The 12,869-nt window shown below is 48.8% G+C and overlaps 1 protein-coding gene across 3 annotated transcripts in view; it reads left to right on the top strand.

The window, feature by feature from the left end:
* KAT2B (lysine acetyltransferase 2B) overlaps positions 1 to 12,869 on the top strand; it is a 92,872-nt gene that overhangs the window by 22,017 nt on the left and 57,986 nt on the right. For 2 of the 3 annotated variants that reach the window (XM_043474817.1, XM_043474819.1), the window contains exon 2: positions 5,631 to 5,757. In XM_043474817.1, the coding sequence (XP_043330752.1) occupies positions 5,631 to 5,757 (127 nt within the window). Of the gene's footprint in view, positions 1 to 5,338; positions 5,372 to 5,630; positions 5,758 to 12,869 lie in introns of those variants that run through there. The other variant, XM_043474818.1, reaches the window with a different exon arrangement.

Consider the following 12,869-nt stretch of genomic DNA (forward strand, 5'->3'; position numbering starts at 1 on the left):
GAGGAGGGGAAGACAGGTAACTGGGCTGACATGTTACCGTTCTCAGGAGGCCTTCTCTGTGGGGTCCCCACTGCAGTGCTCCCCTTTCTGCCCTGAGCTCCGCTCGCCCTGGCTGCTGCGCTCTCTGTTGAGCAAACCAGGCCTGCCCTTGCCTTTGCACAGGTTGCTCCCTCTGCCTGGGCTGTTCTTCTGCCAGCGACCTTCATTGTCAAACCTTTGCTTGAATGTCCCCGTCTATAAAGGTCCCGGTTAAAACTGTGCGTTTGGCTTCTCTGTTCCCAGACCTTCCTGACCCGCCGTCAGCCTTTCTCTCCCAGCACCACCCTCTCTGACAGCCTGTGCGCTGTGCTCACCTGCTCTGCCTGTCTGCCGCCCCCAGCTCCCCCACGGCTGCTCTCCCCCGCACCAGCAGGGTCTCCTTGGCTCCTTCCATACCCAGCAAATGTAGCCAGCAGGGAGTAGACTCTTGGCGCCTATCGTGAGTCCTTGACATCCTAAGTCCTTGACTTAGGATGTAGTTCTCCAGACTCCCCGTTTCTGGCCACCGCTGTTTTCTCCTTTTAGGTTTGGCACGCTCTCCTTCATTGGCTGCTTTTGCCATCACTTGTTTTTCTTTAGCCAAAGGCCTTTTTTGGAAAGGTCAGCTGAATCAGACCAACTGCTCAGAACAGCTGGAGGTGGGGGCAGATGGCCCACCATGAGGAGAAGAGGGGTGTGTGTGTGGGGGGAGGTCTGCCCCAGCCCTCGAGATTGTGGGGTGCTTTCTGGGGAGCAGACTCTCATGAGCATCACCTCAGGAACATGGCCTTGGAGACCTTGTCTCTCAGAGGCAGATGGCTTGCCTCAGAGAATTTCAGGGCCCAGTTTAGCTTAGTATCAGAGCCTGTGGGTAGCAGTAGGCCCTGCCTGGTGCCTGGCCAGACCAAAGAGGGTCCCTGGAGCTAGGCACTGGGGGCTGCTCTGTTGGGGTCGCTGGTGGAAGGTCCTTCCTCCCCATCCTCACTGTGAGGAGCAGTAAGGTGGGGATTGCCAGGTTCCACGTGCCCACGGGGAAGGGCTTACCATCAAAAGCAGGTTTTTGTTCTTGCATCTTGACCCTCCCTGCCTTGCCAGTTATTTATTCTTTCTTTTCTTAATCTCCTTTACATGGATACACTTCAGGAACTATTCCTATCTTGGGAGAATTTTCCGTGTGAGGTCAAGGCAGCAGCCGTTCTGAAATTTTCAGACTTCTGTTAACTTCAGCCATCTGGTACATCAGGGGCTGGGGGGGCTGGGAGATCCAAACCAGGGAGAAAAGACGTCTGAGGGGACAAAAGATCTAACACAAAGCCCAAGCATAAAAATATTGCAGTTTATTTAAAGGCCAGTAGTGTCCATGATTTGATTTAGGTCATACCTGAATGGTCTAGTGGTTTTCCCCACTTTCTTCAATTTCAATCTGAATTTGGCAATAAGGAGTTCATGATCTGAGCCACAGTCAGCTCCTGGTCTTGTTTTTGCTGACTGTATAGAGCTTCTCCATCTTTGGCTGAAAAGAGGTATAATCAGTCTGATTTCAGTGTTGACCATCTGGTGAGGTCCATGTGTAGAGTCTTCTCTTGTGTTGTTGGAAGAGGGTGTTTGCTATGACCAGTGCGTTCTCTTGGTAGAACTCTATAAGCCTTTGCTCTGCTTCATTCCGTACTCCAAGGCCAAATTTGCCTGTTACTCCAGGTGTTTCTTGACTTCCTACTTTTGCATTCCAGTCCCCTATAATGAAAAGGACATCTTTTTTGGGTGTTAGTTCTAAAAGGCCTTGTAGGTCTTCATAGAGCCGTTCAACTTCAGCTTCTTCAGCATTACTGGTTGGGGCATAGGCTTGGATTACCGTGATATTGAATGGTTTGCCTTGGAAACAAACAGAGATCATTCTGTCGTTTTTGAGATTGTATCCAAGTACTGCACTTCAGACTCTTTTGTTGACCATGATGGCTACTCCTTTCTTCTAAGGGATTCCTGCCCACAGTAGTAGATATACTGGTCATCTGAGTTAAATTCACCCATTCCAGTCCATTTTAGTTCGCTGATTCCTAGAATGTCGACATAAGAATGTCGACTCTTACCATCTCCTGTTTGACCACTTCCAACTTGCCTTGATTCATGGACCTAACATTCCAGGTTCCTATGCAATATTGCTCTTTACAGCATCAGACCTTGCTTCTATCACCAGTCACATCCATAACTGGGTATTGATTTTGCCTTGGCTCCATCTCTTCATTCTTTCTGGAGTTATTTCTCCATTGATCCATTAGCATATTGGGCACCTACCTACCTGGGGAGTTCCTCTTTCAGTATCCTATCATTTTGCTTTCTCATACTGTTCATGGGGTTCTCAAGGCAAGAATACTGAAGTGGTTTGCCGTTCCCTTCTCCAGTGGACCATATGCTGTCAGACCTCTCCACCATGACCCGACTGTCTTGGGTGGCCCCACACGGCTTGGCTTAGTTTCATTGAGTTAGACAGGACTGTGGTCCTGTGATCAGATTGGCTAGTTTTCTGTGATTATGGTTTTAGTGTGTCTGCCCTCTGATGCCCTCTGGCAACACCTACTGTCTTACTTGGGTGTCTCTTACCTTGGACGTGGGGTATCTCTTCACGGCTGCTCCAGCAAAGTGCAGCCGCTGCTCCTTACCTTGGCAGAGGGGTATCTTCTCACGGACTAGATCTGATAGACAGAGAGCCTGATTAACTATGGACGGAGGTTCGTGACATTGTACAGGAGACAGGGATCAAGACCATCCCCATGGAAAAGAAATGCAAAAAAGCAAAATGGTTGTCTGAGGCGGCCTTACAGATAGCTGTGAGAAGAAGAGAAGCGAAAAGCAAAGGAGAAAAGGAAAGATATTCCCATTTGAATGCAGAGTTCCAAAGAATAGCCAGGAGAGATAAGAAAGCCTTCCTCAGCGATCAATGCAAAGAAATAGAGGAAAACAACAGAATGGAAAGAGTAGAGATCTCTTCAAGAAAATTAGAGATATCAAGGGAACATTTCAGGCAAAGATGGGTTTGATAAAGGACAGAAATGGTATGGACCTAACAGACGCAGAAGATATTAAGAAGAGGTGGCAAGAATACACAGAAGAACTGTACAAAAAAGATCTTCATGACCCAGATAATCACAATGGTGTGATCACTCATCTAGAGCCAGACATCCTGGAATGTGAAGTCAAGCGGGCCTTAGAAAGCATCACTACGAACAAAGCTAGTGGATGTTGGAATTCCAGTTGAGCTATTTCAAATCCTGAAAGATGATGCTGTGAAAGTGCTGCACTCAATATGCCAGCAAATTTGGAGAACTCAGCAGTGTCCACAGGACTGGAAAAGGTCAGTTCATTCCAATCCCTAAGAAAGGCAATGCCAAAGAATGCTCAAACTACTGCACAATTGCACTCATCTCTCACGCTAGTAAAGTAATGCTCAAAATTCTCCAAGCCAGGCTTCAGCAAGACGTGAACCGAGAACTTCCAGATGTTCAAGCTGGTTTTAGAAAAGGCAGAGGAACCAGAGATCAAATTGCCAACATCCGTTGGATCATCAAAAAAGCAAGAGAGTTCCAGAAAAACATCTATTTCTGCTTTATTGACTACGCCAAAGCCTTTGACTGTGTGGATCACAATAAACTGGAAAATTCTGAAAGAGATGGACATACCAGACCACCTGACCTGCCTCTTGAGAAACCTATGTGCAGGTCAGGAAGCAACAGTTAGAACTGGACATGGAACAACAGACTGGTTCCAAATAGGAAAAGGAGTACGTCAAGGCTGTATATTGTCACCCTGCTTATTTAACTTATATGCAGAGTACATCATGAGAAACGGTGGGCTGGAGGAAGCACAAGCTAGAATCAAGATTTCTGGGAGAAATAACAATAACCTCAGATATGCAGATGATACCACCCTTACGGCAGAAAGTGAAGAGGAGCTAAGAAGCCTCTTGATGAAAGTGAAAGAGGAGACTGAAAAAGTTGGCTTAAAGCTCAACATTCAGAAAACTAAGATCATGGCATCCAGCCCCATCACTTCATGGCAAATAGATGGGGAAACAGTGGAAACAGTGTCAGACTTTAGTTTTTTGGGCTCCAAAATCACTGCAGATGGTGATTGCAGCCATGAAATTAAAAGACACTCCTTGGAAGGAAAGTTATGACCAACCTAGATAGCATATTAAAAAGCAGAGACATTACTTTGCCAACAAAGGTCCATCTAGTCAAAGCTATGGTTTTTCCAGTGGTCATGTATGAATGTGAGAGTTGGACTGTGAAGAAAGCTGAGCACTGAAAAGTTGATGCTTTTGAACTGTGGTGTTGGAGAAGACTCTTGAGAGTCCCTTGGACTGCAAGGAGATCCAACCAGTCCATCCTAAAGGAGGTCAGTCCTGGGTGTTCACTGGAAGGAATGATGATGAAGCTGAAACTCCAATACTTTGGCCACCTGATTTGAAGAGTTGACTCATTGGAAAAGACCCTGATGCTGGGAGGGATTGAGGGCAGGAGGAGAAGGGGACGACAGAGCATGAGATGACTGGATGGCATCACCGACTCTATGGACATGAGTTTTAGTAAACTCCGGGAGTTGGTGATGCACAGGGAGGCCTGGCGTGCTGCGATTCATGGGATCGCAAAGAGTCGGACACGACTGAGCTACTGAACTGAACTGATGTGGTGAAGGGTAGAGTCAGTGAAGGGAGTAAAGGTTGGAATCATTCAGTGCAAGCTTTCCACGTTTCCCTCCACACCTTATGACCCGTGAAGACCCAGAGTGGTACTCGGTAGAATAATCGGGAATAATCGATACCTTTCCACTCTTGTCCTCTGCTTTATAACCCCAGGTCATCACAGAAACACTTGAGCATGTTCGCTGTTTTCTAAGAAGGTGGGGAAATGTGAAGATTAAGTGGGGAAAGTTAAGAAAGATGCTGTCAAGCGTTACTAAAAAGTGCTCTGGTGTGGGAAACCTGGGATATTTCTTGGAGGGAGAACTCGTGGCCTCCACGAAGAACCCTCTCCACTTGTATGGCTGGGAGCCCACGAGGAACTGGGAGGAGCCCGCGAGTGTGTGGGAGGGGTCTGGGGGAGAGGGAGGGGTCTGCGGGGGAGTGGGAGGAGCCGGGGAGGGAGTGGGAGGAGCCGCTGGGGGAGTGGGAGGGGCCGGCGGGGGAGTGGGAGGGGCCGGCGAGGGCGTCCTCTGGTGGCCCCCGGGTTGCTGACCCCGTCAGTGCCGTGGGCAGAGTTGTCGCTGGAACCGCACGTGTTGCAGGGACCTCAGGAATCTGGCTTTTCCCTTCGGAAAGCTTGATGGATGGACCCCGTGGATGCTCCCTGGGGCCGTGGTACCAGAGCGGAGGGCACAGTCTCCTCTCTGTGAGGCAGGATCAGCAGAAAAGAAACCGAAACCCTAAAAGCAACATGCCTGAGTCACACACCCCCTTTGCCTTTTTTCTGCTTTTGTTTCCTGCTAATACAGAGAACATTATTAAGTCAGGAGTGGGGAGGTTGCAGTCCTGTGACTGGTGTGTGTCACTTATGTGTAAAACATTCAGTTCCTTGGTGTCTAGTATATAATTTTGTTTCTCTTTATTTGCTTTTTAGGCAGAGGAATCTTGTAAATGCAATGGCTGGAAAAACCCCAATCCTTCGCCCACTCCCCCCAGAGCCGACCTGCAGCAGATCATCGTCAGCCTGACGGAGTCCTGCCGGAGCTGCAGCCACGCCCTCGGTGAGTCCCGCTCCTCGGGGGACCAGCTGTGTCCCCTGAGACTGCCCTGCTGGCCTCGGCGGGTTAGCCAGGCTTGTACACCCCGCCACTGAGAAGGCCGCAAGCACGATCCCTTAACCTCCTGGTTCTGCTGGGAGGCTTCCCGTGGGAGGAGAATCCTGCCCTGCCTGCACTCATTCTTTTTTTTCTTGAATTTATCAGCTGTGCCGGGTCTTCGCTGCGGTGGCGAGCTGAGCCTGCTCTTTAACCGCAGTGTGAGGGCTTCGCATCTGGTGGCCCTCTGTACGGGCTTCAGCTGTTGGGCTAGGAGTTGTGACACTCGGGCTTAGTTCATCTGGCGCGTCGGATCTTCTGGGATCAGGGGTCGGACCGTGTGTCCTGCGGGCGGATTCTTCGCATTCTCCACAGCCGCTCTCATCCCTCTCTGTCTCTGCTCACTTTCCCCCAAGAGCTGGGCTGACCGCTGACTGGGGGCAGGCATGAGGATTGCCAAATAGGAGGAAACGTGGCCGCTGAACTAGTTAGAATAATAGGTAGCATGTCCTGATCTACTCTGATTTTTAATTTTTTATTCTCTTCTGAGTCCCTGAATTTTCTGGGAGTGCTTCATTTTATCTTCATATTCTTTAGTTTCCTGGGCCTGCTATCTCTTTTCTTCCTTGGAATTGTGTTTGGTAAATATTTACTTGTCTTTTTCCCTTTCATCATTCTTATCTGTCCCTGCAAGATAATCACTGTCAGCCTAGCCAGCCTCTGCCTGAGTTAGTTACCAGGACTGTGCTAATATATTCTATGTCCTGATACTAGTTTTAGGACAAACATTTTCTTTTTAAATTTATATTCTGTCTGAGTGGATAAAAGTTACTGAGTAACTAGTTTTCCCTAGATATTCAAATTCACAAGGGATCTTGGACTATTGTTGGTGCTTTTCTGCCTTCAGTCATCCCGTCTCCCAGAGAACGGCTCAGTGTGGAGTTTGCTGTCCAGTGTCACACGGGTGCAGCCCCGGCCACACATCCTCATATATTTTGTCTTTCCCACCTGCCCCCTTGTGAGGGGTGGGTGCTTTCAGCCATTATCTTTCTCTCAAGCTTCCTGCTCATCTCAGATGGAGCCTCAGCCTTCGTTAGCTAGCAGTTAGGTCTAGTTTGAAGTGTGATTTTGTATTCAGCTAGAGAGGGTTCAGTCTGTATAGAACAAAGTAGGAAAGAGTGCGGTCTCCTCAGGAAGTTACCACACCGGAGTGACCTGAGAACAGGAACTAGAGAACCTCAGTCTCACGGGGGAAATAAACGCACTGGCAGTCATATCACTGTGTTGATTTAACTGGTGTCTCTTCTGGCTTTTGAAGCAGCCAGTGCAAAGAAAAGAGGCCAAGAGTCACAGGAACGTCTTTGCTTGTAACTCACCTTTTCCACAGTCATCCCTGAGCGAAGCCCTTTAGAATTGCCTCGGGGAATGTGATGCAATAGAAGTCCTCAAACACTGGACTTGAACTGTACTTGGTATTGATTGGGAAATCCTATTATCCTTCACCAATTAACATTTAAAAACAGAATTTTCTTTCTGATTTAGCTGCGCAGATTGTCTCCTTTCCGAGCACACGGGCATGCCCACAGCCTTTCTCAGAGAAAAGCTGACGTTGTTCCTTTTGCATTTAACAGGCTGTGAGGACAGTGCCCTGCTGTACTACACGTACTGAGAATGGGAAAGGGCGTACATCCTTTGACCTGACAAACCCAGGCCGGAAAGTTAACCCAACTGTAAATCGGATGCTCCTTCAGATTAAAAGGGCAGCTATTAGAGCCATATTCATGATACTGAAAAACTAAAACAACCTAAATATCCCAGTGGAAGAGGTTCTTGGTTGAATTATGAAATTTATTGTGGCTGTTAACAAAAGATGTATTTTCCAACATGCCAAAGACATTCTTAACATATTGTTAATGAAAAAAGCAGGCCAGAAAGCAGCTTAATTGAAGGTTTTATGATTTTGGACAAAATGGCAAGATCCACCAGCCGAAGTTCAAATCCCAGCTGAACGACCAGTAGCGGTAAGCTGGGACATACTATTTAATCTGCCTGGATCTCCAGGTTTTCAGTTCTGAAATGGAGTCAGTGGTAGTATTTACCTCATGGGAGTGTTTGAGGAGTAAATGAATTAACGCCAATCAAAATTTTAGCACAGTAACTGGTGGAAAATTCGTTATTACTCTTATCGGAGTTCTTTACTTCAAACAACGGATGGGAACTCTATCCAGCTTAAATGAGAAAACCGTGTTTGTAAGAAGGGTACTGGTTGTTTTCACAAGCTGGAGTCAGTCAGGTCCTGGGATCCCAGCTGTAGGAATTCAAGGTCCTCTGTCCAGGACCCTGGATGATTCAGGTCTACTAGCCAGAGAAGACTCTTGAGAGTCCCTTGGACTGCAGGGAGATCACACTGGTCAAGTCTAAAGGAAATCAGCTCTAAATATTCATTGGGAGGACTGATGCTGATGCTTCAGTGGTTTGGCCACCCTATGCAAATAGCCGACTCATCGGGAAAGACCCCGATGCTGGGAAAGACTGAAGGCCAAAGGAGAGGGCCAGCAGAGGATGAGATGGTTGGATGGCATCACCGACTTGATGGACAGGAATCTGAGCGAACTCTGGGAGGTAGTGAAGGACAGGAACTGGGTGTGCTGCAGTCGCTGGGGTCGCAGAGAGTGGGACACACTCAGGGACTGAACAGCAGCCACTGCCCTGCCCTGGTTGGGGATTTAAATCTTCAGAGGAGGGGGTGTGTCACACCGTCTCTGTCACTTGCCCAGCCCAGAGTTTGACCCTCCCGCTGAGAACCACCTGGAAGGCGGCCCTTCCCGAGGCAGGCCCGCTCCTGGAGAGCAGCCCCACTCATCACCTCACTTCATCAGGCTGGAGGCCATGATACACGTTTCAATAAACAGACCGGGATGGTCTGGAGGGTATATGTTGAGATGCTGCTGTCAGTGATTTTCTCAGGACGTTGGGGTTGTAGGCATTTTAAAAATATTTTCCCTCTTTCCTTCCTTCTGCTCTCCATTCGGTCGCTTCCTTAAAATTGAAACGTCTGCATATTTTCAAGTGCTCTTGGAATTATCACCAGGATGCTGGAATTTGTTTATTTGTCCTGGTGTCAGGGCTCTGATACTAGGAAACTTCCTCTTTTAGAAGGAAGACTATGCCCCCCCCCCTCTTCCCTCCTTTAAAAAAAAACCAAAATTTTTTATTGTGGAAACTTTCATGTTACAGAAAGGAAGGAAGAATCATTTAATATAATAAATAGCCTTGTATCCATCACCCAGCTTTAACAGTGATTAACATATGACAATTTCCCTCTCCCTCCTATTTTGGGCCAGAGTATTTTCTTTTAAGCAAGACATCTTTTCTTATTCCTGCAGATGGCTTCTTTTTCTTTATGATTTCTTTGCTTTGGTGGTGCTGGGTCTTCGTCGCTGTGTACGAGCTCTCTAGTTGTGCTGAGCGGGGCTGCCCTGCAGAGCGTGGGCTTGCCATTGTGGAGCCACTCCTGATGCAGAGCACGGCTCTAGGCTCATGGACTGCGGTAGTTGCTGCAGCATGTAGGATCTTCCCGGGCCAGGGATCGAACCCGTGTCCCCTGCATTGGCAGGCGGGTTTTTGTCCGTGTACCCCCAGGGAAGCCCCTGATTGCTTCATAAATATTACCAACAGTGAGGAGGGTCAGGGTGTAGGAAATTCTGTCCAGTGTCATGTGAGCTTGAATTCTCAAAAACCCTTCCCTCTGTGTGCACCGTGCTATTTTCACAGTCACTGTTCTGAGCCTGGGGAGTTTGGACCCTACAATACCTGTGATGTTCTCAGACTTGTCAAAACAAAGCATCCAGGCTTACCGATTGAGATAGGGTCTGCTCTGTTGATTTGCTGTTGGGTGTCCTTTGGTTCAGCCAGACACGGTCTTTTGACAGTGAGCTCTGGTTTCACACGGTCTTGACGGTGACTTGCATCCCGGGTGTCCTTGGCCTGCCTTAATTTGATACTCTCTGTCAAATCGCAGGGCTGACAGTCTGATTAAATAGAACAAATATTTGGTCGGGAGTTAGAAGCAACTCTAGGCCTGGCTCGCAGTTTACCCGTCCCCTAACCGCTTTGCTCTTTAGAATCTTCACCACAGAATGGAACTGTCTCGGTCTTTGCTAATATTATAGCCACTTGCTACATTTGGCTAATGAACACTTGAATTGTAGCTGCTCCAAATTGAGATGAACTGTAGGTGTGAAATTCAGGCCAAATGTTGAAGGTTTTATATGAAAAAAGTAAGACATCTCATTAATTTTGATTACATGCTGAGATGATATTTTGGATATATTGGGTTAATAAAATAAATCAATATTCTTCAAATTAATCTCACCTGTTTCTTTTATCTTTAATGTTGCTACTGGAAAACTTAAAATCATGTGTGCCTAGCATTATATTTCTATTGGAAAGCATAGGCCTAGAACATTCTTCTCCATTCTCTGAAATTATTTGATATTTGGGATTATAATTACATCCAAAGTTTGACAAAGGGTCCTAGCAGAGCTCTTCAGTTGGCCCAAACCCATCTTCTTACTTTAGTATTAAGTAGAATTTCTTATTTTGGGACTGCTTGTTTAAATGGCAGCCTCCTTCTTATGACCAGGATAGGAGGAGATACCCATTGTGATCACAACAAAACTGGGACTTTTGTTGTCATTTTGGCGTCCATTGTTCTGAACTGTGCAGAGACATACTGCTTATTAAATTTGAGTAGTGATAATGTTTTGCAGTTTTATGGAGATTTCTTATTGTTGTGATTTTTTAAATTTATTTGTCTTTGGCTGAGCTGAGTCTTCCTCCATGTGTGGGCCTTTCTCCAGTTCCCGAGCGGGGGCTCCTCTCCAGCTGTGACGTGTGGGCCTCGCACCGGGGTGGTGTCTCCTGTTTCTGAGCGCCGTCTCCAGAGCAGGGCTCAGTAGTTGCGGCTCCTGAGTTCAGTCCCCTGTATCATGTGGGGTCCTCCCAGACCAGGGGCTGAAGCCCTGCCTCCTGCGCGGGCCTCTGGACCACGGAGCTGTCAGGGAAGCCCCTGATTGGTTTTTAATGTCATTAAATTTTCCTGATACACACATGTATTTAAACATCAAGAAAGTGGAAATTGGTATTTATTCGACCAGGGTTCAACCCCTGGGAAGATCCCCTGGAGAAGGGAAAGGCTGCCCACTCCAGTATTCTGGCCTGGAGAATTCCATGGACTGTGTAGTCCATGGGGTTGCAAAGAGTTGGACATGGCTGAGCGACTTTCACTTTAACCTGTGGTTATCTCTGCTTACCTGCTTATTTACGGTAGAAACTTTCCAAGAAAAGTAAAGACCAGCATTAACAATTAGACCAGACTTGTTTCTTGAGCGGTAGGAAGCGTCTCACCACGTATCTTATCAACAGTGTTTTTCTCATGGACTGTTGAAGCTGAATCTGGCCTTTGTACCCCAACATCAAATTAAATCTTGGAACCTTTTTGAGATTTGGAGATTTTGGAATTTTTTGGAGAGTTTTGGGTGAAGCAGCAGAGAATAGGTTTATTGGTTTGCCAGGCAAAAGGGGACACAGCAGGCTAATGCCCTAAAAACTGTGTGTTTCCACCTGGCAGGTAGCAGGAAGTTTTACAGTAATGGTTCAGAGGGGGCCATCAGCTGGAGGACCTTCCTCTGATTGGTTGGTGGTGAGGTAATTGGGAGTCAGCATCAAAAACCTGGTTCCAGCTGCTCTGGGGTCTGCGTGCTTACGGGCAGCAAACAGCTAACTTCTCCCACGTGGTGGGGGTTTCATAGCTGCAAGCCGCTCAGAGTCACTGCTGTGTACCCCGTGAGGGGTCCCGGTACCCTTGCCTCAAGGCCGCCTTGTTTCTGACAGCTCCTCCCTTGTCTCGTGGCCCCTCCCTTCCCTGACTAGCAGCTGTTTGGACCTGCTGTTTGGAATTTCTGGAAGGTCATAGAATGAATGAAACCTGTTTCCTGTAAGTGAGAGATGGGACACAGGAAGGCTTTCCTGCCCGGGAGCCTCATAGGGCCCTGCCTGGCATCACAGGGGACCGAGCCCTCCTCTGTGTTCCTACCACATCGCGAGACCCCCGCCACCTGCTCACCCCCGGCCCCCCTTGTACACGTGTCCCGGGCGGACGCCTCGTGACAGACACATGGGGCCCAGCCAGACAGGGACACAGCCACCTGGTCAAGACTGTTTATCCCTCTCGGGGAGGGGTCCCTGTTTTCTGTACTCTTTCTCCATGGCCTCAGCGTTGTCGGGAGCTGTGAGTCTGTGGCAGGAGTTGGGGATAAAGCTGGTAGCATTTTGTGCTCACTTGGTTTATCATTACTTTCCCAGTGCCCTGGGGTCTTGAGGTCCTGGGGGATTGCTCTGAGCCCTGGGGTCCTGAGGTCCTGGAGGACTGCTCTGAGCCCTGAGGTCCTGGGGGGCTGCTCTGAGCCCTGGGGTCCTGAGGTCCTGGGGGACTGCTCTGAGCCCTGGGGTCCTGAGGTCCTGGGGGATTGCTCTGAGCCCTGGGGTCCTGAGGTCCTGGGGGATTGCTCTGAGCCCCTGAGGTCCTGGGGGATTGCTCTGAGCCCTGGGGTCCTGAGGTCCTGGGGGACTGCTCTGAGCACCCCCCGCACCAGCCTGCCAGTCCTGTGCTCACACTTGCAGCAGTACCGGGAGCTGAGTCTCTTCTTGCACACCTGGCTTCCCATACAGGCATGCGTGTGCGCGCTCAGTCGTGTCCTCGCCATCTAATCCGGGCACGATATCCTGCTTCAGCCCTCTGGGCACCTCTTGCTTTCAGGACAGAGGCCCCTGGGCTGAGTGTGTGAGGTGCGTCGGGCGTCTCCCTCTGCCTTGTACGTGGGGGCACACAGCGCCAGCCTTGTCCTTTCGTCCTTCCCTGCGGGGGAGCCTGACTTGCCTCCACGCCCTGGCTCACGCGGCCCTCGGGACAGAGAATCCAGACCTTGTGTAACTGGTGTAACTGTGGTCCTCCAGCCCCTGTTGCTTTTCTGTGCTGGACTGACATGAAGGGGACTGGCTTTTTCTCTAGTTCCTGG

This window comes from Cervus canadensis, chromosome 7, assembly GCF_019320065.1.
Source record: "Cervus canadensis isolate Bull #8, Minnesota chromosome 7, ASM1932006v1, whole genome shotgun sequence".
Classification (NCBI taxonomy): domain Eukaryota; kingdom Metazoa; phylum Chordata; class Mammalia; order Artiodactyla; family Cervidae; genus Cervus; species Cervus canadensis.